The sequence below is a fragment of the Labrus bergylta genome, chromosome 22 (assembly GCF_963930695.1).
Source record: "Labrus bergylta chromosome 22, fLabBer1.1, whole genome shotgun sequence".
Classification (NCBI taxonomy): Eukaryota; Metazoa; Chordata; class Actinopteri; order Labriformes; family Labridae; genus Labrus; species Labrus bergylta.
In genome coordinates, this window is record NC_089216.1 from 13,233,227 (window position 1) to 13,255,512 (window position 22,286).

At 42.3% G+C, this 22,286-nt stretch overlaps 1 protein-coding gene across 3 annotated transcripts in view; it reads left to right on the forward strand.

Moving 5' to 3' along the window:
- arap2 (ArfGAP with RhoGAP domain, ankyrin repeat and PH domain 2) overlaps nucleotides 1-22,286 on the forward strand; it is a 139,322-nt gene that overhangs the window by 9,839 nt on the left and 107,197 nt on the right. For all 3 annotated transcript variants that reach the window (XM_020629236.3, XM_020629234.3, XM_065950534.1), the window contains 5 exons: nucleotides 1,826-1,902; nucleotides 2,233-2,297; nucleotides 4,998-5,369; nucleotides 6,546-6,615; nucleotides 18,035-18,155. In XM_020629236.3, the coding sequence (XP_020484892.2) occupies nucleotides 1,826-1,902; nucleotides 2,233-2,297; nucleotides 4,998-5,369; nucleotides 6,546-6,615; nucleotides 18,035-18,155 (705 nt within the window). The remainder of the gene's footprint in view (nucleotides 1-1,825; nucleotides 1,903-2,232; nucleotides 2,298-4,997; nucleotides 5,370-6,545; nucleotides 6,616-18,034; nucleotides 18,156-22,286) is intronic.

The following is a 22,286-nucleotide window of genomic DNA, read 5'->3' on the forward strand; positions in this document are numbered from 1 at the left end:
GGGGGGGGAAGAATGGAGAGAATCAGACAGGAATTGAGTACAGTAGAGAGTCCGGCGGCCCTCAGAGAGAATCATGAATGGCCTGAAGGTCAGGTGATAGATGATGATTGATGGTTGCTGTCTTCCCAACGAGAGAGATCTGCTATGTTATAGTGTATTCTATCATCGAGTACACTGACCCCTTCATACAGACCTTTTGTGCTCTTCTGTAATGGCCTGCATTATTTGGAAGTGTGCGTCTGGGAAGCTTTTAAAAATCAGTATCGGTATGTGAGCGTTCTCATTTCACTGCTCATCCTTTTTCGTCTGGCTTTGTCTCAAGGCGTGTTTATGTGTCTGAAGGTGTTTCGATCTTTTAATGCTTGCTGTCTGCGTGCATATCTTCCTCTCCACCGGTGTCTATGTGTGTGTCTAGCCCCCGCAGCGACGTCTTCTGGCCCTCACAATCCTCAGGAGAGGGTGGTGTCATTTTTCACAGTGACAGGCAGCGGCCCACGCAGGGTGGCCCCCGGGTCTCCAGACTAATAGTGTCTGGCCACAGTCGCTCTTCTTCTTCTTCTTCTTCTTCGTCTTTTGCTTCCACCGAACACCGATGCAGCAGTGAAGACAGAGAAATGGCCTTGGCAGCAGTTTGAGACAAACGGAGGAGGATTGTAATCCCAGTCCAGCAGAGGGAAGGCAGAAGCAGACAGCGGGCTATCTAGAATTGTTGGCAGGCGTGCCGTGGCCCATCTTGGGCACACAAAAAGCTTTCATCTACTTAAATGATCACACTGATGCTCGATTCTTATCAATAGGTTATTTTTAAGATTATTCAGAGAGGATGGTGGATAGTCAGAAACTGTTGTTTTGTTTGATAATGACGATATTTAGGATGGTTTTAATGCTGATAAGAACCCTCAAGGACAGCTGTGGTTGTTGTGCTTCTCTGTGCACTTCCTGTCAGCATCTGTGTGTCTGATCAGATTTAAAGATTTTTGTTTGCACTTACTGATGTTGCTTCCTCCTTTTTAGATCCTTGCTTGTGTTGTTCTTACTCTCTGTACTTCTAAATCTATCTATCTAATCTATCTAAATACTTAAAACCCATTCCATATCTTTAAAATAAGGTGAAATAGTCAATAACTCTGCCCCTTGTTCTGAACCCTGGAGTTCTTAAAAATGTTCAACATAGAAAAAACCTTCAGAAAATGGTAAATGGTAAACAGCTTGTAGAGCGCTTTTTTTTAAAACAGATTTCTTGTATCAAGGTCTCAGATCTACAGTTATCACATCAGATCTGTTGATCTTGTATTAAGTCTTTCCTACAGAACCGGTCCAGGTCTTGTGTTTTTGAAAAGCTTCTCAGTCCTACTTAAGGTTCTGCCATGTCTGATTTTTTTAAAGTTATATCTGAAACAGGTTATTCATTAAGAATACAGTAGTGTGTGAATGAAGTTAGTAATATGGCATGTATGTAAAGGGTTTTTTCTCCCCTCTTTTAAGAAACTCTAAAAACACTTTTCAAGACATGTATTGAGTTTTAAATGTAAAGGAGGCTCTTCTTGTGTAGCAGCCACCGGTCACACATACCCATTCACACCCTGATGGCAGAGGTTGCGATGTGAAGTGTCAATCAGAAGTAACTTATTCAGTCAGAAGTAACTTATTCCATTCATACACACTTACATGCCGCTGATGAAGCAGCGGGAGCAACCCCCCCCCCCCACACACACATTGAGAACTACAGACTAAAAGCTTTCACACTGTTTTCTGAAAGTTTCCACCCCTTGACATAACCACTGTTGTGTGACGCCGTGTCCTTTTTTTTTTTTTTTTTTTTTAGCTCCACTTCAAAGAACCTTGACGCCGATCGCTCCCTACGGAGAAATGTTCCTGTACAACAACCCTGAAAACACTCCGGTAAGACAGCGTACACTCCCACTAGTGGACAGTGAGTAGCAGTTTCGCAAAGAGGAACAGACATTTCTCACATGTTCAACACTATCAGCGCCGGCTCAGCTACACTCTGCACAACAAACTTCCCTCTGTTTGGGTTTTAGTGAAGTCACCATGGACACACAACAGAGGGGGGGGAGGATGTGCTTGTTTCAGTCTGCCCCCTGAGGTTAATAGAAATGTCACCAAGCCACTAAAGTTAACATAGCATAGTGCTGCAACAAGATAACAGTGTCTGACTGAAAGATGGACGCCGTCTTTTTCTCTGATGCTAATCTCTGCTGTGCTCTACAGGAACAAGGCGCTAAAGAAGGGCTACAGAAGGGTTTGAAGGACAAAATAAAACAGACGAAACTAAGGTATGGTATACTGATGTACAAATAAAGTCCCACACACTTTGTGTTTCCAAAAATACAAATGTTTACACAAGAGGAACCACAGACCACAGATAAAGTTATTGTGGTAACTTGTGGAGACACACTGCTCATGCTCTGCAGGCTTGTGTTTCAGTGTGCATGCAATAATGATAGTTCTTATTTTAAAGGTTTTTTGAGTGGTTATTTGTGCCTTCATTGTAGAAAAAGTACAGTGGACAGAGAGGGAAATTAGGGAGATAGAGAGAGCGGGGAATGACATGCGGGAAAGGAGCCACATGTCAGATTCAAACCTGGGCCGCCCGCTAGGAGGACTTAAGCCTCCGTACATGAGGCATGGGCACTAACCACTATGCTGCTTGTGCCCCTAATGATATAAATATTTTTGTTGCATACATGGTTAAACTCTCCAGTAACACAATCATTTCATTTCCATTTATAGTTGTTGGTTTAAAGAAAATGCAGACACAGTATAAATGTTAGCCTGCATTGATGATCATGAAACTAACACATGGTTAGAGGTATTTCTTTCCTCACTGGTCTGACACTCTTGTAAGGCAAATAAAGATTGAGTTTAGATAGAAAATCGTGTTTTCGCACGTTTTGTGGGTGTTTGACCACTTTTCAAACCAAATTCCTTTTCACCAAGAAGTCCTTCCTTATCTGCATCACACAGAGATATGTGACAAGACAGTTTCACCACAGTCTCAAAGGGAAAGTTTCACATTTAGGTAACTTGCGTCTTCCTTCTTACGGCGTCTGAAGTCCAGCGTTTACACTGTAGGACAGTTAGCCTTTGTGTCTCTGTTTAGGTTTCGATTTTACACACAGCTATACAAAACTGAGTGTGTGGGGTGTTAGGACGATGCGTGTGTGCGGACAAGTTGTACCTTGTCTTGTGGCTACTGAAAGCCTAGACACGTAAGCAGCTATAAAAATGAAACTTGTGTTTTTTTTATTTCAGTTTGTGCGCCAATTACAACAAGGTACAATTTGTGACCTTTAGAAATGCTTTCAACTTTATTGTCATTACACATATACAAGTATAGAGTAACGAAATGAGGTTTGGCATCTCACCAGAAGTGCAATAAGCAGAAAGTGAAAGAATCTGTGCTATGTACAAGTAATTACAAAATTTACAGATGTAGACTAAAAAAAAAAGTGAGTTATTGGGTATATATGGTTAGATTAATGGGATGCTATAAATATAAATAAATGCTATAAATATAAGTATATTCTTCAGATTATAATATACAGATTAAGGTGCAGTGAGCATGCTATACTAGATTACAGATAATATACAGAATATGGACATATTGTACAGGTTGATAACTTATTGAGGTGATATGAACATACTATAATACAATAATACAGGTGGATGAGAGATGTGTGTGTATGACCATGATGGGTGTGAGGTGATGTGCAGGGGAAGGGGGGTCAGCGGGGGGTGGAGTTTGGGAGGGAGAGAGAGAGAGAGAGAGAGAGAGAGAGAGAGAGAGAGAGAGAGAGAGAGAGAGAGAGAGAGAGAGAGAGAGAGAGAGAGAGAGAGAGAGAGAGAGAGAGAGAGAGAGAGAGAGAGAGAGAGAGAGAGAGATGGAATGCTGGTTTCAAGCTCTGGACAAAGAAAGGTTTGCCCTGTTTTCCTGCACTACCTGTCGATATGCTGAGCTCGGCTACAGGCCTCGTGCTTTACTGCAGCTCTATACTGTGTACCGTGAAGAAGGGGGTACCAGTTGTCATGTAACTCTCCCCACAAAAACACACAAAGAGTATTTTGACAATAATATTTGTAGTATTTTCTTCTTGTTATCAAAGTCTAGTACGTCTGAATGTTGCTTAATTCATTCATTGATGAAGGCTCTTTAGGGGTCATCAACAAACTTTACCAAGAGGCTATTTTCTCTAAATTATTTTATAACAGGTGCCTGGAAAAAATTGCAATTTAATAGCGTTTCTAAAAAGAAAGTAAGAGAAGAGTTAATGTTAAATTAAATTAACTGAAAATAGTTAATGTTAATTTTTTTGGGAAACTTAAACATTTATATTTCGCCAAGAGTTAGATAAAATATGAAATCCAGTTGTTTGTCTGAAAGGTAAGTGTTAATAAGGAGACAGGAGACTGCTAGCTTAGCTTAGCATAAATACTGGACGCTAGGGATGGAAATTTGCACGTATCTAAACACTCAAGAACAAAAACAACCTCATATCTCCATGATGTACCTTCCGATGGTCCTTTGTTTTCTGCTGTGTGTCTATAGGACAGCTGCTTTCAAATCACAGTCCTGAATGAAATGACAAGTGATAGTAACATATGACTCTGTGGTTAGTATCTGTAGTCAGAGAAGAAGAAAGTGGAAAGGTACAGATGTGCTGTAGTTTTTAATCTGTATTAACACTTTGCTTTAACTCGCTAGCAGCTCGTGGAAGCTTTTCTCTTCCACCACAAAACTTAATGGGAGGATATCTCCAGTCACTGTTATTGCGCTCTTAGTTTACCTAAACATAACGTACTTCATCTCCTTCACTCTGGTATCAACACAACAACACAACGTGTGCTAACAGTGTTAGGTTTCACACTGACTTTCCACACTGGTATGTTTTTCATCTGACTCAGCAAGAAGACAATTAAACAGTTATCTTAAAATGTCAACAGGATTCTTTAACACCTTTTTAAATGCTTTACAGGAAAAAGATGCCTAGAAAGAAAGACTCCAAGGAAAAAGGGCCCCCTCCTCCTCCTCCCCCTCCATCTATCCCAGACCCCTACCAGGACGAGTACTCCACAGTGGACGAGTGTGCCAGCATTTTGCCCCAAGCTGCTTTGGACCCAAGTTTTGTGTTGACCTCTGAGACTCTGGCTGCTCGACCGGCTGGCTCAGGCCCTAAGGACGGCTCTTTAATCATGGTGGAGTGTGACCTCTACTCTGAGCCCACGGACGCTCTGGGGGATGTGAGCAGAAACGCTCTGCCTGATATTTCTCCATACGCGTGCTTCTATGGAGCCCCCAAACACCAGGTGCTCAAAGTGGGCTGGCTGGACAAACTGTCGCCTCAGGGGTAGGTTACAGTACCGCTGCAGATGATAAATACAGATTATTTAACAACAACTTTTTTTTGCAGTGCCCTTTCCTTTCTGCACTTTTTTGGGGCTTCTCTGTGTTTCTCCTAGATTTGATGACTTTGTAAACCATAGACTGACGGATGCATTGACAGCTCCCCAAACATTTGGAAGCTCCTCATTATCGCCGTCTATAGCCACAGTCATAAGCTCCGCCTCCTCCATGTTACCAGATGGGACATGTGTTATGTGTAACAAAAATACATAGCCATGAAACTGTTCTTCAACACGGTTTCTGTCATTATCGTAAGTTGATACTGTGCTGATTCATGTCCAAGTCATACATTTTCTGAGAGGTGAAGTTTAAATGTGTTATTTGATGCCTTTTAAAAGAGGTAAAATGCCATGATTGACAGCTCTGTTGATAAATGTGGCTCCTGAAGCGCTTTGTGCACCAGCCAGAGGAAACATTACAAACACTAACAGAGAGTCATTGAACTTTCTAATACCTTGAATATCTGCTCCAAACCAACATAAATATCTATTCAACTGTGGACTGTACTGACCTGAGGGATCTTGGACGTTTTATCCGTCAATGAAATTGCATGTTTTTGGTTAGTGCAAGGGGCGGTACTTCAAAACTGCATAAGGGATTACTTGGCTGACGTCACCAGCGCAGCATGTCTGGTTCTGTCTTTTGGCTTCACTTTTGGACTGCAGGAGGAGGTGGAGATGTGTCGCTCACCTTTTATATACAGCCAATTGCAAGAAAAGGATAATAAAAACAGACGATAAACTCTCAGTATTGTACTGAACTGTCACTTAGTATGAGTCCAAAAAGTAGTTTATGCCACATCCTCCACCGCTGAGCCATCAATCATTGTCTTCCTTTTAGAATTCTCCTTCACTGCCTGATATGCAAAGTGGCAAACTTCCCTTGGACTGCTGAATATTCAAATAGAAAGTGGCCATTTGTTTTGATCACGCTAATTGACAGCTGTTGATACAAGTCTTGACATTAATGAATCAATGGCACTGTTGATGAAATATGAGTAACCACTCACAGCAGAGTTGTCTGTTTTTGTGTGTTTGTGTGTGGCTGATTTCACTCACAGCTGATTTAGTGTAACGGAGGAGCCAGATGGATTGAATATGTCGACTTCTTCTCTTTGCAGAAAATGTGTTTTTCAAAGGAGGTGGGTGAGATTTGATGGAGAGAGCCTGGCTTACTACAACAACGAAAAGGTAAAAGAAAAAAAACATGACCCTGCACACTAATGGCTGCTAAAGCTTTCAAACCTTTCTTTGTCCACACATTCCTTCAGATGCAAAAGGTATTCAACGGGCAGCTGCGCCAACTTCTAAGTGTTCCCCTCTGTTTCTCCTCCTCTTCTTTCTCGTTGTCATCATCATTATCCGGGCAGGCTAAAGAATAGGGGCAAGGACAGAACGACTTTACGCCATGCGTGACAGGCCAGCACTCTCTGTGCCCGCCCAGCCAGGGAGTAAAGTACATTGATGTTGGCACCTGACCAGTGCCCCGAGAAAGAAAGAAAAGCAAGGGGGGGGGGGGGGGGGGGTGTAGGGGTAGAGGGGAAAAAGACACCTCTCTTTTTGCCTCCGTCAGCATTTCTTCCTCCCTGCACCGCTCCTCTTTCTCCTTCTGACAGTTGGATTTGAAAATTTCGCTTAGTGTTGCCTGAGTTATCATCAAAGAGGTGGAAGGGTGGAGGACGGAGAAAGGGTTTTGGGTGAGGTGGTTGAAAAAAAAAAAAAAAGTCGACACTTGAGGAGGAGGCAGACAGAGAGTGCAGTTTAACTACCTCTTGTTCTGCTCTGGACTCTGTTACACGTTAGTCTCAAACTTTTTGTTCGGGGCACCACGTTTTTAAAATGTGGTCTGTTGCATGTTGAAGTGGAAGTTGAAGTTGTTTTACTCAAAAGAAAGCTGTTTGCCAACTGGATATGCTGGATGAAGTTGTTGAATGGAAAAAAAAAAAAGTGCTTGGCCATCCTTTTATGTGACCGTGCGTTTGAAAGTACGGAAGCCCTAAACTGGCATGCATCCATTTTATTGATTCGTGAGTTGTTCTCTCCAGATCTCAACTTATTTTTATCCAACAAAGGTCACATATTCTGCTTCTTTTCATGAAGTTTAAATAAGTCTCACCAAAACGTGTCTGTGAAGTTCAAGAAGTCAAAACCAGGGGATTTTACTGAACCAACAAGATAACACACAATCACTGACTGAGAGGCTTTTGGAGTGGTTACTTCTGCGTGTTGCCTCAGTCATGTTATTTTTGTGTATTATTAAAATCCCTACGTTTTGACTTCAAGGTGTTTTATGTGCTTTATAGGGTCAATTCGTGGGTTGCTGATACGCCCCCATAGGGCCCTCTGTATTTCAGGGGATTCTTGATTCTCGTTGTTAACCTGCCACAGACTTCACTCCAAACAGCAGAGTTCTCACTTACGTCCACATGGCTGCTTTCTAAACTAGACTTTTGATTCTACGAGAATAGTTTTAGTTGTGATTGACTGTGTTGGATATTCTCCCATGCACCAACAGCCCCTGTAGAACATTGTCGGCATGGTGATAGAGAAATTAGTATGAAAAAAAAACTGAGCCAACTGCAGCCACAGCCGCCTCACATCATAACAGTGATGTAACACTGACAAACACTTATAATCAATATGGGTGCAAACAGGATTTTGTTTGGATAAATATAATAACACATGTCAAAATATCTCTCATCTTTCTGGAAAATATGTAAGAAATGTAAATCATTTCGTTCAAGCGGCTAAAACTTGCACAAAGCTGTTATTATTCTTATGAAAAACTTTGGATGCAAGAATTGTGTGTTCCCAAGCGAGGTTTAATCGGCTAACATATCTGACATTGCGTGCCTTACCTTCATGTTGCTGCTAATGACCATTGGATGCGCTACGAACACACACATTTCTGTTTGTGTTTGTGTGTGTGTTTGTGACCTCGGTGGCCTCTTTCCCCGAGCCGGCTCGTTTTCTCTGCAGCAGCGTTGCACAACATCACAATCAATGATGTGGGACGTGTCTGAGGCCCGCTCGTTAATCACTTACTAATTATAGCCCCCCGTGCTCTCTCGCTCCCTCCCCCTCTCCCTCTCTTTTTTCCGTTACATTTGTTGCTTTATTTATCGGGATACGCTCTGTCGGCTGCAGAGCTGGAAATCGGCAGGGAGGCTGGCGACTCAGCACTTTTAACTCCGTGTCACTGTCAGCGAATGTACCACCTTTTTTTTTTTTTTTTTTTTTTCATGGAGAGATGAAAGTTTGCGTATGTAGTTTTGACTTTCTTAAAGTCATCCTGCCTCTGAGAAAGTAGAGGACTTCATCATGTTTCGGTTGAGCAGAGAGGTCGAGCACAATCTCCTTGTCACCGCTGCTTCATGGGGCCAGCTGAGGCTCTGTCAAACCCCGTGTGCCGCCCAGCGCCACCTCGGCACGGTGACCACGGGGGAAGAAAACCCTGCATGAACATTGAGGATGTCTTTTTCTGTCAGAAGTATAAAACACAAGTTGGCATCCTAGTTCACCTCACTGTGCAAAGACTTAAGTGTGTGTGCGCCTTTAAACCCGGAGCAGACACATATTACAAGTCATCTCAGACTGCGTCTATTGAGTGTTTATATTAATTTCCAGGAGTCATTGTCATATAAAGGCCACAGCAGTTTATAAAGAGAGATGTATAAAGAATACCTATTATTTGAATTCACACCTCAATTAGATTTGCTACCTTGAATTTAATGCAAATATAGTTGAAAAACAATGAACACTTTTCCATAAAGCTTTACTTATCAGTTGCAGAGGCTGTGGCTCAGTTGGTAGAGTCAGTCGTCTCCTAACTGGAAGGTTAGGGGTTGGATCCTCAGCTCCTGCAGCGACATGTCCAGTGTGTCAATGAATGTGCAAGAATTGGATTAGTTGCTTCTGATGGTCACTTTACATAGAAACATCGCTGGCACACACTGTATGGGGGATGATTTTTATTTTTTTAAACCGATCCTTTTTGATGTTGTGAACGATATGTTGTTGTGTTATCCATAGTTAGCAAGTAGCTGACATGATTGACAGGTGGGCGCGATAACAGTGTTTCAAGAGGCTTTAAACCCGCCTCAGCTCCGGCTCTCAGCCTGTCGTTAGGTTGACTGAAAGTTAGACTGAGACAGGATTTCAGATGGGTAACGTCACTCAGGCTTCATCCGTTAATATTTACAGTCTGTGGTACAACTGCATCCTTTTATGCCACTCTTTAATCAACCACGTTGGAAATAGTATTAATTGTGACAAAATAGAAATACTGTCATATATCGTCATCGTGACTCGTTTGATACAAATAACTGAGCGCTGCTGCCAAAGATCTCCATTTTCATAAAAGAGACAGTCTAAACAGATTTCCCTGCAAATTCAACTCACTGCGTCGCCAATTCACGACTCCTCACTGCGGCGGTGCTTATGACATGATTGAGGGTAATGTCAATGGATGTTAATCGGCAAAAGGAAGGAGAAGAAGACTGAAGGATATTAGCAGACAGAGGTCAAAAGAGGAACGAGATAAAGCGTGATAAAAGGTGAAACTGACACCGAGCTGCATTCATCAGTTCATCAGATATCATGATGGATCATTATATGATTAACTTGCAATGTATCAACTATGGCAGAATTGCTCCTGATCGTATCGTTATTGTGGGCTTTGCATCATATCACATCTTATAAAGATTAACCCTGCAGTACCCTCACCTAAGAAAATTGAGTCGCATTTTGTATGGCTCAAGGCCATGAATGAAAGTCTTTGGAGCCTGAGGTCTTAAGTCCCGCCCTTGTGCAGTCTCCTGAAGGCTTTAGTTTGGACTCTGCGTTGGACTTATATGAACATGGCTGTATCAGTTTATCAAGATCCATAAATAAAAATGTAATTTCCTACTCAACGAGTCATTCCCGTGCCTGTTCCTTTTCTTCAACTTTCAACATCAGAAAAATCTCTTGTAGTTTACAATACCCTGGGATCTGTCAGCCCCAGACAGAACTAATCGCACTTAATCGCCGTCGCAGCTTGAAGGTCTCTGGCCGCCGTGATGTCATCATCAGGCTAGCCGAGGTGGCGTGGGAGAGTAGCAAGATCCTCAGTCTCACTTCTCCCTCTCTGCAGCACCGCATCCGATCCGTCTCATCAATCACTCCTTTCGCCTGATTTCGTCAACGCGGGGATTGACTCGGGAGAACGCTTTTGTCCTGAGATGTAGTCTTCAGGGTCCGATGTGGTCTCGTGTGTGTGTGTGTGTGTGTGTGTGTGTGTGTGTGTGTGTGTTTTGTGAAAACAGTCCAAAGCCCGGCTTCAGGGGAGCGAGGAGAAGAAGCGAGGAGGGATGGCTGGGAGGGATGAAGGCATGAGAGAAGAAGGGGAGGGGGGAGGAGTGGGTGGGTGAGGCTGAACGGAGGGCCAAAGGGGAGATGAGGTTTTAGGATCGGGGCTCAGTCTTTGAGTCCATCAGTCTTACTGCTTGTCAGTCTGTCGGTCTTCCCTGCCAAGCCTGAAATCTCCTCTTGCTTCCTCCCTCCTGTGTCTCCCCGATGCCTGAGCTGACGCTTACTGTAACACCCAGAGTCTTTCTCTTTTTTTCATCCTCTTTTATTTATGCTCAGTTTCAATTTTGTAACAAGAACTGAGCTCAGAGTGTGTGATATGCTCGGTAAAAATCTCTGGAATCCCTACATTTTTAGGTTTTTATTTAACAACACACTCCAAAGCTAAGTCCTAAATTTACATACAAGAGTTGTTCTTGAAATAAATTAAATATACATGAGTGCTTCACTTAAAGTATAGTACTGCTGGCTCAAATTTCAGGGAAAATGTTTTGAAGTATTTGTTTAAATTTCTCTTCAAGCTGCACCCATCAGTAGTACTTATGCTTAAAGGGATTTTGTTATAATAGACTAAATTAACTCAACTATTAGAAACAGGATGAAAACAAGCAGAGATTGCAAGAAGGCTATTCTGTACCCCTCTTGAATCTGTGGAGGAAAGTAAAACAGAAACACTCCAAATAAATGCACAAACAAACATGTGACACACACGTACAGAAAGACAACTTACATAGAATTTAATTGAAGCTCAGATTGTGCAGAGGCCCTAGAGACACGAGATGGTTCTAGGTCCAATTTTGGGCCTGATTTGCCCCCAACAATGATCACGATTATTTTACTGCTCCCGATCAAGTCGGAGTCTGTCAGATCTGGAATCATAAATATCAAACATGTGTGATATTTATGATTCCTGGTTGGACTGCCTGTCGGAATACCTGAAGCAACCAATGAGAGCAAGCAGACTTGTGTACTCTTGACATCTCACCCTCAGCTCGTGTTGCAAACTGTAAAGAGCCGCACATAATTTGTCTTCTCAGCCAGGAATTGGTTTGTTGTTCCTGTTTCTATTTTTCGTTGCTAAACCAAAAATAAAAGTCGGAAGTCACGTTTGATCACGCGACTTTCTTTGAGATCTCGTCTGCCCGGTCTGGCTGAGTTGTCTAGTGTGTGCATTCGGCTGATTAAAGAACTATCAGTTAACGTGTCTGTTGTCTCCCACCTTTTTTAAAATTGTTTAATATTTGTTTGTGGCCAGTTAAAGCTAGGAGTTCCCTTTTTAGAGTCATTCAGCTCTTTGTTTCTGTTTTATGACCTTTAACTTTACTGCTGTCATTCACTTATCTCAAAATCTTTGTTGTCAGTCTAAGCAGGAAACTGTTTGAAGCAAAATAACAAAAAAAAAAACAACAAAATACTTCTCGCCAAAGCACCAACTGGCTGACTGAATTTAGCTAAGACCAAACATGTAAGAGCCAAACTAAGGAGCTGGTGAGGTGCTGAACTCTGCTAAAGGAGGAGTGAAAATTAGGCTCCATTCAGAGAGGGGATGAAAACATGTAACACATTTATCATAGGAACTTCATAAGGCTGTGTTTACAAGGGGCAACCTCAAGTGTTAAAAAAAATGAAGTTGATGCGGAAGAGCAAAAAACTGCACTTCCTTAAGTGTCCACTTGAGGCTGTCTGCAACCGCTCAAATCTGAGGCGCTATATCTCCATTAAGCGCCGAGTTTAGATACACATTTTTACAGCAGAAACAAACGTGTACAAAAAACAACAACGACGGTTTCTGTCTTCTGTCTCAGCTAATTTCTCTTTTCATGACAACTGGTCATGGTCTCCAGCAAAACCCTCTCTTCCAAATATGGAAACATCTGGCTCCAGATGTGGCGATGGCTTGTTGCCGAAATAAGAGCATCATTTACACAGTTATGAAATGAATAGGTAAAAAAAAAAAAAACATTATGAAAAAAATCTGATGATGAAAATAGTCTGCTTTAAATACCACCCATAACCTAATACTTGGATCTTGAACTTAAGTACCAAGCTACTCTTCTTGGGGTCCAAAAATCAGAACAGGATGCTGAAATCCACAAAAAATGATGTCATTAAAAAACAATTCCAGGGCATAAAGTCAATTAAACAACTAAAGACTTGTGACTCCATGTCTGTCAACTTAATGAACCCATTTCAAATCGAAAATGTCGTCTCTCCAAAGTACATGCTTCATATCTTATCAGCCAATGAAGCATTTGACACGAGTTAAAGTTACAGTGGTTTTTACTATTAAAAAAAAAAGTGTATACTGCATAAACTATAATCAACCTGAGAATTTGACCTCTTCAAAACCCCCAAATCATTAAAGACAGTAAAAAACAGAATTACATGGCAACAGACACCTTCCATATTTAATGCTGATACTTGAAGTCTCAGGAATATCCGTAACATTGAAATGTGTCATTTAAAGGGTCAGAACTTGTCAGGATCATTTTATACATTTACGTTACCTTTAACTGGACTTCCTCCAGAACAGCTCTGCCTTCATGCAGCATCTTTTAAAAACCTCACCGCTGGGTAAGGAGACACACTTTTGAGCCGTGAGCTTTCTCCTAAAGCTGCAGTTCCCACTCCCGTCCAGTTGGTGTCCTCATGCCTCCACTGAAAACACCCCCCCTCTGGAGAAGCCTGAACCCTCCGACTTCCATGCTGGTGGTAAAACTCTCCCCCACCCTCGTCTTCCTTCTTCCTCCACACGGTGCCTCCATTATTGTGGGCTTTAGCTCCATTGCTCTGCCTTAATTGTTTCCTGAAGTTTAGAGGGGTTTGTTTTTTGAAAAGAAAAAAGAGAGAGAGAGACATAGTTATCCACGCAGGATAGGCGGTGAGTGACAAATGCTGGGAGGGCAGAGTGATACGGGAGGAACGAGAGGACGTGGGAGGGAGGTGAAGGAAGGGAGGCCGGAGGGAGGGCGAGTCAGGTGTGTCTGTTATTGGAGAAAGCGAGATAGTTAGGCCTCATTGCATCTTTGGCAGTCCATCCTCCTGAGATTAGTCTATAAACATTGAAGGTGTGTGTTTGTGTGCGTGTGTGTGGGCGTTGCGTCTCTACCACTGACCGCTTTTTTTTTTGTTGTTTTTTTTCATCATCCCCCCATCACGCCGACTCCATTGTCGGAGTATTTACAGATGCACAAATCGCAATTAAACAAGCCTCTCCTGCGTGACCCCAAAACTGGAATTAAAACAATTAATTACCCATACTGGAGTGTAATTATCAGCAACACAGCCACCAAGCTAATTCATCCACACACACACACACTTTTTTGTTTCTCCTTTCCTCACCTTCCTCTAACTTCTGTCTAAATTTAGAGCGAGCAAAGAAAGGGAGATATCGGTGTGAAACTCCCAGGGAGAGAATTGCACACAAGGATGTCTGTCGGTAATTAGGTTGAGCCACTTCTCGCCATTGTTAACAACCTGCTTTAATATGAGAAAGACCCCTCCCTGACCCTCTTAGGCGTCTTCATTTCCACACACACCCCTTCCTCTCCTTCTTCTTGCCACATCCCTCTCTCTTGTCTAAATACTGTATTCCTCTGTTGCCTTTTTTCCTCTCCATTGTCCCTACGCTCTCCTCCTCTCCTTGGCCTTTCACACAAACCTAATTTCTTTCTTTCCCTTTTTTTGTGCGTTTCATGCTCCCTCCCTCCTTCCCTCCTTCCTTCTCCGCTCCCTGACTGACTGTATCGGCTGGTATATTTTTGGACATACAGTCTCTAGAAATAGGCTTTTGAGGATGTGCAAGGTCATCAGCTTCATTAAGAATGGCAAAAGGAGTCACAAGTTCAATTCTCTTTTCACCCTTAATTCAACCTTTTTCCGATTACGTCTATCACTTACTTTCTTTTAAAATACTGGGCCTCCCCAGGATGTAAAGCTTTAGACTTTCTATGCAGATGACTTCCATTCTTATACGTGAGATCAACACAAAGTCATCTACTGATACTGATGTGGTGAAGTTCAACACATTTCTTATGAACCTACAGATAATTATCCCCAGGCTCTATGGTTACACCTTTATGTTAGCACCTTTTTCGCTTTCGTTTTGGTTTCGACCTGCTAAAGTATTGGTTTGATTCACTGCTATTTCCAGAAGAAACCTCAACACACATCTGAACACGTGTCCAGCACCAAGTTGTAAACATTTAGCCAACATTAATGTCTCGTACTGTAGTACAGTTACACCACATGGTACAAGCATTTGAATTACTTCCAAGTCAAAACTGCTTCACCAAATCAAAATCTGTTCAACGAGTGTCAGCCAGCCACTTGAGACACTCAGAACCAGCCCACAGTTTATCCATGTTGGTGGCCATCAGCACTGCCAGCCATCCAAACTAAGCACTGAAAGTAAATATTTACTCTATAGAGATGGTTTCATACCATTTTCACCACTCCAAAACCGATTTCTGATAATAACATTTACATTTTAGCTTATACTTAAACCCCTTGTACAACCAGTATGACACTAGTGTATTAAAAAGTACATAATATTGGTGACTGATTGCTAACATTTTGTAAATACTGATATTTTTGAAGTCCTTTGGCGTCTTATTAAGATGCACAATTGACGTTAGTGTCTGTTACAGACCGACACACAGGAGAGACAGCGAGGCCACACTATGTTTTTATTTAGTCCCGCCCCACAGTCTGCTGTGAGCTCTACACCACTGCACCATTATTACCACACACTTGTCAACATGAGGCGAAAACCCCCACAAATACAGACACAGGCCAGCTCTCTATGCAGATGCAGACAACTCCACACGCTTCAGCTTTACATAAGTGATAATAAAGATATTTTTTGTGAAATCCTCCTCATTATGCCTTGTGTTACTGTTGAGAATATTTCAAATGAGTTGGTGTTTGTTAAGTGACTATTTCTTTACCGGCATTGTGCGCAGGTTGGGAATTAAAAACGAATAAATTCACAAGTTTGGGTGCCCTGGTATCGAAACAGGTATAGATATAATTTAGAGGTCAAAAGGCTGGTGTTGTGAAAACCCTATGTTCTAATAAATGTGAATAGAAAAAGTGATTGAAGTTGTTTTGACTCAAGAACAGCAAAGTGTATCCTCGGCTCCAATTTCCATTTTTCGGCCAACCATGAAGAGTAAAACATAGTATTGGGATAGGTATCCTATGGTATTGTGTCGCATTGTATCGTACCTGACAGTATCATATGCAGAGGCGCTGTTTGTCAATAGGCAAGGCAGGCAACAGATTGGGGCCCCAGGCCAGTGGGGGGCCCCTAGGGCTAACAAACATCAAAACTATTACATTGGCTCAAAATGTGGAAATTGTGCAATGACAGTAAGAAACCTGTCTGGGAGTGCAAAAAGAAAGAGTCAAAGAATAAGACGAGTAAATGTCAGTAAACTGGCAGACAAAATGGTGATGAATGTCGGTTGGAGGGGGCCCCCAGTGAATTTTTGCCTATAGGGCCCCAACAGACTCTAGAATCGTCACTGACCGTATGATATTGTACTGTACCGTACCGTACGTACCATGTCGTAATATATCATATCATATCGTTTCGCACCATATCGTGAGGTCCTTGCCAATAATCAGCCATTTACAGTAAATAGTGGTCTATTTTTAATGTTTTGGATGTTGACTGGCATCAATACCTGAAATCTTATTTAAGTCAGAATAAGAGTTTATCCAGGTATCTGTATCGTACCATTAACAGGATAGGTATTAGAATCTTATATTATTACCACAATATATGGTTTCACAGTTGAATTAGATCAGAAACTCTTTCTTTACTAGAGTGAATCCTTAAAGAAAAAGCCTTATCCAAGATCCAAGGTATGTAGAATGGCCTTTAATTCTTAACCTTTTTATTTCCTTTCATGTCGACAAATCTATAGAAAAATCGCAGTATTGTGGAAGACTGTCATCACAAGTCATTACATTGTGCACAGGCATGCAGAGAATATCAGGTCAGGCCAGTTGGAGAGCGACAGGGAGAAAGGAAGAGTATTTTCTTTCATACTTTGCAATCATAATGACATTATTGACATGAATAATGCAAAGTCTGCAGCGACCCTTTTTTTTTTTTTCCCTCCACACCGATACAGAAACATAATGTACCACCCTCCAGTTTGCTCTGTCGAGAGAACATTACAGTCGGAGCTGCTTTTTTTCCCCCCACACTTCCTTTAAGGACATTTTTCTCGTATAGTCTCCACATTTTCTGTTTGAATACTGATTAGACAGCAGTGCCAGTCTGTCCTTGCTTCTTTAGCATTGATCATATCAATGTTTGATTCCCTTTCCTTGCCCTGTCTATCTCCTTTTGGTATTGACAATGACCCACTACTTTAATTGCCATTGTCGGGGGACACTGTAAAAAGCGGGTCATGAAGCCTCCAGTGCGTCATGCTCCTTATTTGGATGCCTCCAGTCGCGCTGCAGAGGAGGGAGGGGAGAGGGACACATCGGGGGGTAATGAAACAATACACACACAACCCAATCCTGCCATGCTCAACAAGCACTGCCTTTGCCCCCCGCCTCCCCTCAAATCCCCCCGTTCAGCCTGCTTTGCTTCTTTTAAAATATTTGAGAAGTTTGTTTTCAGCTTGTAGATTTGTTTTGTGATGTCTCCTGACACCCAGATGACACCGCTCTGTGTGTTTATTCTTGTTTTTCTGCTTCTTTAATGCAACGTAATTCACTTTTTTTGGGGAGCCGCTTCCAGCACCTCAATTTCAACTTACACACTTCTCATGCGTAGAATTCTTTAAACATGTTAGCGTTGAAATGAAAAGCGGGCATCAATGCAAAAATTAAGCCCTGCCTTTAAAACACCATCACATGAGCTTCCTGCTTCTTTTCCTCGCAGCAGCGTTTTTTTTTTTTGATTCAGATGATTCCTGTCCGAGAGCCGTGTGCCGTTTATCAAAGTCACTGCTTGAAAGGGAACAGGGAAGCTATTTCTGCAGATGAATTTGACGCTGCATTGATGGCTTATGGCTCCCTGATTGACAAGGGTGGCTGTAAGCAGTGTTTAAATTTGAATGTGACTGTAATACAACACAGAATTACGCATCTATTTATGCACACAATGCGCTGGAAAACAGTAATTGTGTGTCTAACAGGAATAAAGCAACATTTTCTATCGTGTTATTAGCATGCATGAAGCTGTGTGTGCCTCTTGCTCTTGTTTAAACACAGTTTTTTTTTTCTTCCTGTTTAGGAGATGTACTCCAAAGGTATGATCCTGGCAACCGCCGTCAGAAAGGTGCGAGGACTGGGCGACAACAAGTTCGAGGTAGTCACATCCCTGCGGACCTTCATATTCCGAGCTGAAAGAGAAGGTACACCGAGTGCTTCCTTTTACTTTTCTTTTGTTCTGTGTCTTGAAGTCGACTATAAGCCACTCATTCTCTGCTTGTCAGTCTTTCTCTGCCATCGGCTCTGACCGTCTGATTCCCTGTCTAGCCTTGTTTTTCTCTCTCTCTCCCCCTCTTTTCCTGTTTGTCTCTCGCCTTCTTGCCTTCCTCCCTCTAAATGCCTCTGTGGTAATCTTCTGTCTCACCTGTTTCACTCACTATGTCTCTCTTTCTCTTTGTCTCTGCTCTCTCTGTAAGGGCTCACATTGCAGTGTGTGATTTGAGCTTTTATCTCACTCTCAATCAACAGTTCTGCATTATGTGAAAATGAGCTCTCACTGCCATGTTGAAACCATAACGTTATAATACCTAAGATATCTGCATTAATGGTTGTTTTTTGTTACTTACATGGTTGAAATATAGTCTTAAAGTTTCCTAAATATTTTAAACACCCAGAGAAATCCAGTATGTTGTAATAGTAATGGTGGATCTTATTTAGTTATCCCTATCCCTAATATCCCAGAATGTGAACAAGGTGACTAAATGAAAACTTATCTCATCTCAATCAACATTATTAATCCCTCTATGGGCGATCGATTCAGAGCAGCGCATACATAAAGGGATGTACACACAACAACAGCAAATACACTTATAAGCTCAAAGAACAATGGCGCATGAACATTAAATCTGCCGAAGTAACCTGTACTTGATTGTCATTTGCAATGGTGGCTTTTGTTATATCCCATATCATGTTGAATTGTGTTCCTTCAACTATAAGGGAACTTCTTCTTTTGTTGTGTTTTTATGACATTTAAAAGCTAGAGAGGCAGAAATAAGACTCATTAGCCTAGCTTAGCATTATATTTGGAAGTAAAATGGAATAGCTTGGTCCAAAACATAAAAATAGAAGTAATTGGTTTTTCAGGTCCTTTTTTTCATCGTCTTTTGTTGACTTTCTTTAGTTATTTTTTATACAATCTGCCTGTATACTAAGGAGTGTTGCGACTCGCCTGTTTAGTATTGAGCTCGATTGTGGTTATTAGTGGGAGTGCACTAACCTGCATCATCTGGGAACAGTGACTGTGCGCTGAATGAATGTGACCATTTTGGTATTGCGCCACATTTACCTCTGCATTGTCAAACGTTAGCTCGTTTTTACAACTGCAGAATGGGGATCGGCTAGCTTAGCCATAAAGCTAGCACATTTAAAGGCTTGACAATCAAACAAACTATTTTGCTTACTTTCCAATAAGAGTGTACGGATGTCTTTAAATTCAACGATTCCACTGTTGAGGCAGTGAATGAGAAAAACTGAAAACTGCCATCAAAGATCACAGATTACTTTCTAATGTATCCATGCCATGTTGTTAAAGAAACAGTTAATACTTTGTGCAGAGCAGGTTAGATATAATATATGTAGTGGTGCTGAGGGATGTCACAATGGCAGTAATGACCTCATGTCCTCATCTGAACCTTTGTTATTAAGCCAATCTAGAGGGGCAAAATGTGTAAAAAAAAATGAACAAATTCTCAAATCTCCCTGGACCTGTCCTTTTAATAGTCTCGTTTATCCCTCCTCGCTTCATCCCTCTGTCAGACAAGAGAGTTGTCTCTTTCTATTGTCTTCGGGCTGGAAGCTTTGTCCGTGTCGGCCTTAATGAGAGGGGGAGAAGAGACACTTTCCGCTCCTTACCTCCTGCTCACTGGATGGAAGTCTATTAGACGGCTCGGGTCAAACTGCTCGTTCGCTAATTGAGGGTGCGATTCTTGGGGTCAAATGCCAGCCGCCCTTTGATTCACGTGGACGAGTCAGATTGGAGAAATGGCAGATTTGCATGGTTATGACGCGAGGAACCTTTGACTTCTTCTGTTCTCTATTCCCAGTGTGAATATCTGGGAACAGAGTGGAACTGAAAAGGTCTGTATCGAGCAGATCCTCACAAACCTCAACGCTCGTATGACATATTGATATCTGTCGAGCTCTGAAAAGATGACCTGCTCATTATTACAATTGATCATCTGCTTATTGGTCTTAATGACTTAGCTGTTTTTTATTGCTTCATGTTCAGTCCAAGTCATCTATCTGTCATTAATCAATGAAGTAGTTCTAATTTTCTAGAGACAGAGGTTAGTTCCTGAAGCAGTGTAAAGGGTTTGAGTTAATCCAAAACCTTTACTAAACTGTACTCCGAATAGTGGATCATACCCACACTGGAGAATCTGAGACTATTACATTATATCTATCATGCTGATCCATATTTAAATACATGTATACAGTGTTACGATGTTGGATGTTCATACTAAACACAAGATACACAATTGTTAGTGAAATCCCTGGATGTGATTTCTGCCGCGCTGAATGAGATGTTATGAGAACTTTGCGAGACTCGGCCAGGACCTGAGGTTAGGTTCTGTCGACGTGTCAGAGGAAAGGAAGGAGCAAAGTTGTTGGACACGCCCACCCCGGCAGCTCACTCAAATTTCCCTGCGGATGCAAAGAAAGCTGGCCAATCGGAGGAAAGTGTGCACTTGTAGAGGGCGGGCCTTAAAGAGACAGTATCGTAAAATGAACCGTTTCATGCAGAGACTGAAACGAGGGCTTTTACTGACGCCAGTTTAAGATCAATAAGGAGGTTTTTGAGCGACACATCTTTCAACTCTACTCAATGGTTGTCCCAGACTGACATAATGAATGGTGAAAGTGAGTAGTAAAGATATCCTTTAAAACTACATTTCATCGTCTTGGACACCAAATACTTACAACGTTAAATCTCTTTGAAGTTAACAGCAAAAACACAACATGCTTCATGTTTCACTTTTACATCCATGCTCCACCTAGTCCTTCACTTCATATTTTTTTTTTTTTTCCAACACACTGAACACCTCCGCTCTCTCCTTTCCTGCCAAATCAGTACATCATCATATTCTTGACTGCCAGCTTTTTTTTTTTTGTCCGTTTATGAGGCGCAGCTCCTCGGCTGTGTCATTCATCACACTGTCTGCCAGTTAATCGTCAAACGTCATGCTCAGCCGTCCCGACGAGAAGGCCCGTCTGATTTTTGGGATGCCCTCTGACCCCCAAGGGATGAGAGGGAGGGCTCTCACCGAGGTGGCTGCCGTCGTCGAAAAGAAAGAGTTGGAAGGAGAAGAGAGAGAGAGAGAGAGAGAGAGAGAGAGAGGGAGAAGTCGGAGAAAACTTGGCCTCATCACCTCATGCATCTTTAAACAGGCCTACTCGCCTCGTGGCGGAGAGTCATCAATCTTCGGGGGAAACACACGAGGAAGAGAGAGAGACACAAGGAGACGGAGGGAAAGAAGGAGTAGGTTAGTGAAGTGGAGGTAAAGCATGGGGTGAGAGAGGGGAGAAAATGGTGTAGTGATGGTCAGAGTGGTGTGCGAGAGAGTTGAAGGCATCCTCCGGGAGGGATGTTTAAAAGAAGGGAAGAGGAGGGCTTTAATGAAGGGATGGAGTGAGGAAGACACGCAATCTGGGTGTGAAAAAAAACAAAAACTCGCAACAGAGAAGTAGAGACGGCAGGGGGAGATGAAAAGGGCAGAGTGAAGATGGAGTGGGGGGGGGGGGGGGGGGGGGAGAAAGGAGGGGAGGGAGGAGTGAGTGAATAATTGAAGGCCACCGGAGAGAGTGTGCACACAGCTGTCGGCTGATTCTCCACTTGGTCCGCAGGTGGCCTCTTCCCTCAGGTACTGTCAGCTTGAGAGAGAGAGAGAGAGAGAGATGGAAGGAAGGCAGGCAGGAAAGCAAAGGGAGAAAAGAGGAGCGAAAAAAGAAGGAGGGGAGGGAGTGAAGCGGAGAGCATTGGCAGCGATGGGGGAGAGAAGAAAGCGAGAGGAAAGCAGAGTTTGGCAGGAGGAGGTTGACGGAAAACGGTCCGGACAAGAAGGTGTGGAGGGGATGCAGACAAATACGCTACAAGAGAGGAGACGGTGTAAGAAATGTTGATGAGTTGTATTCTGATGCTTTTTTGCACAAGTCTGTTGGTTTTTGTTTGAGATGTCAGGACAGAGAGGTAGATAGAAAGCGTAGAGAATAAATAAAGAGAACAAGAGAAAGGTGGCAGAAATATAAACTCAGGAGGACAGAGTGGGAGGAAAGTA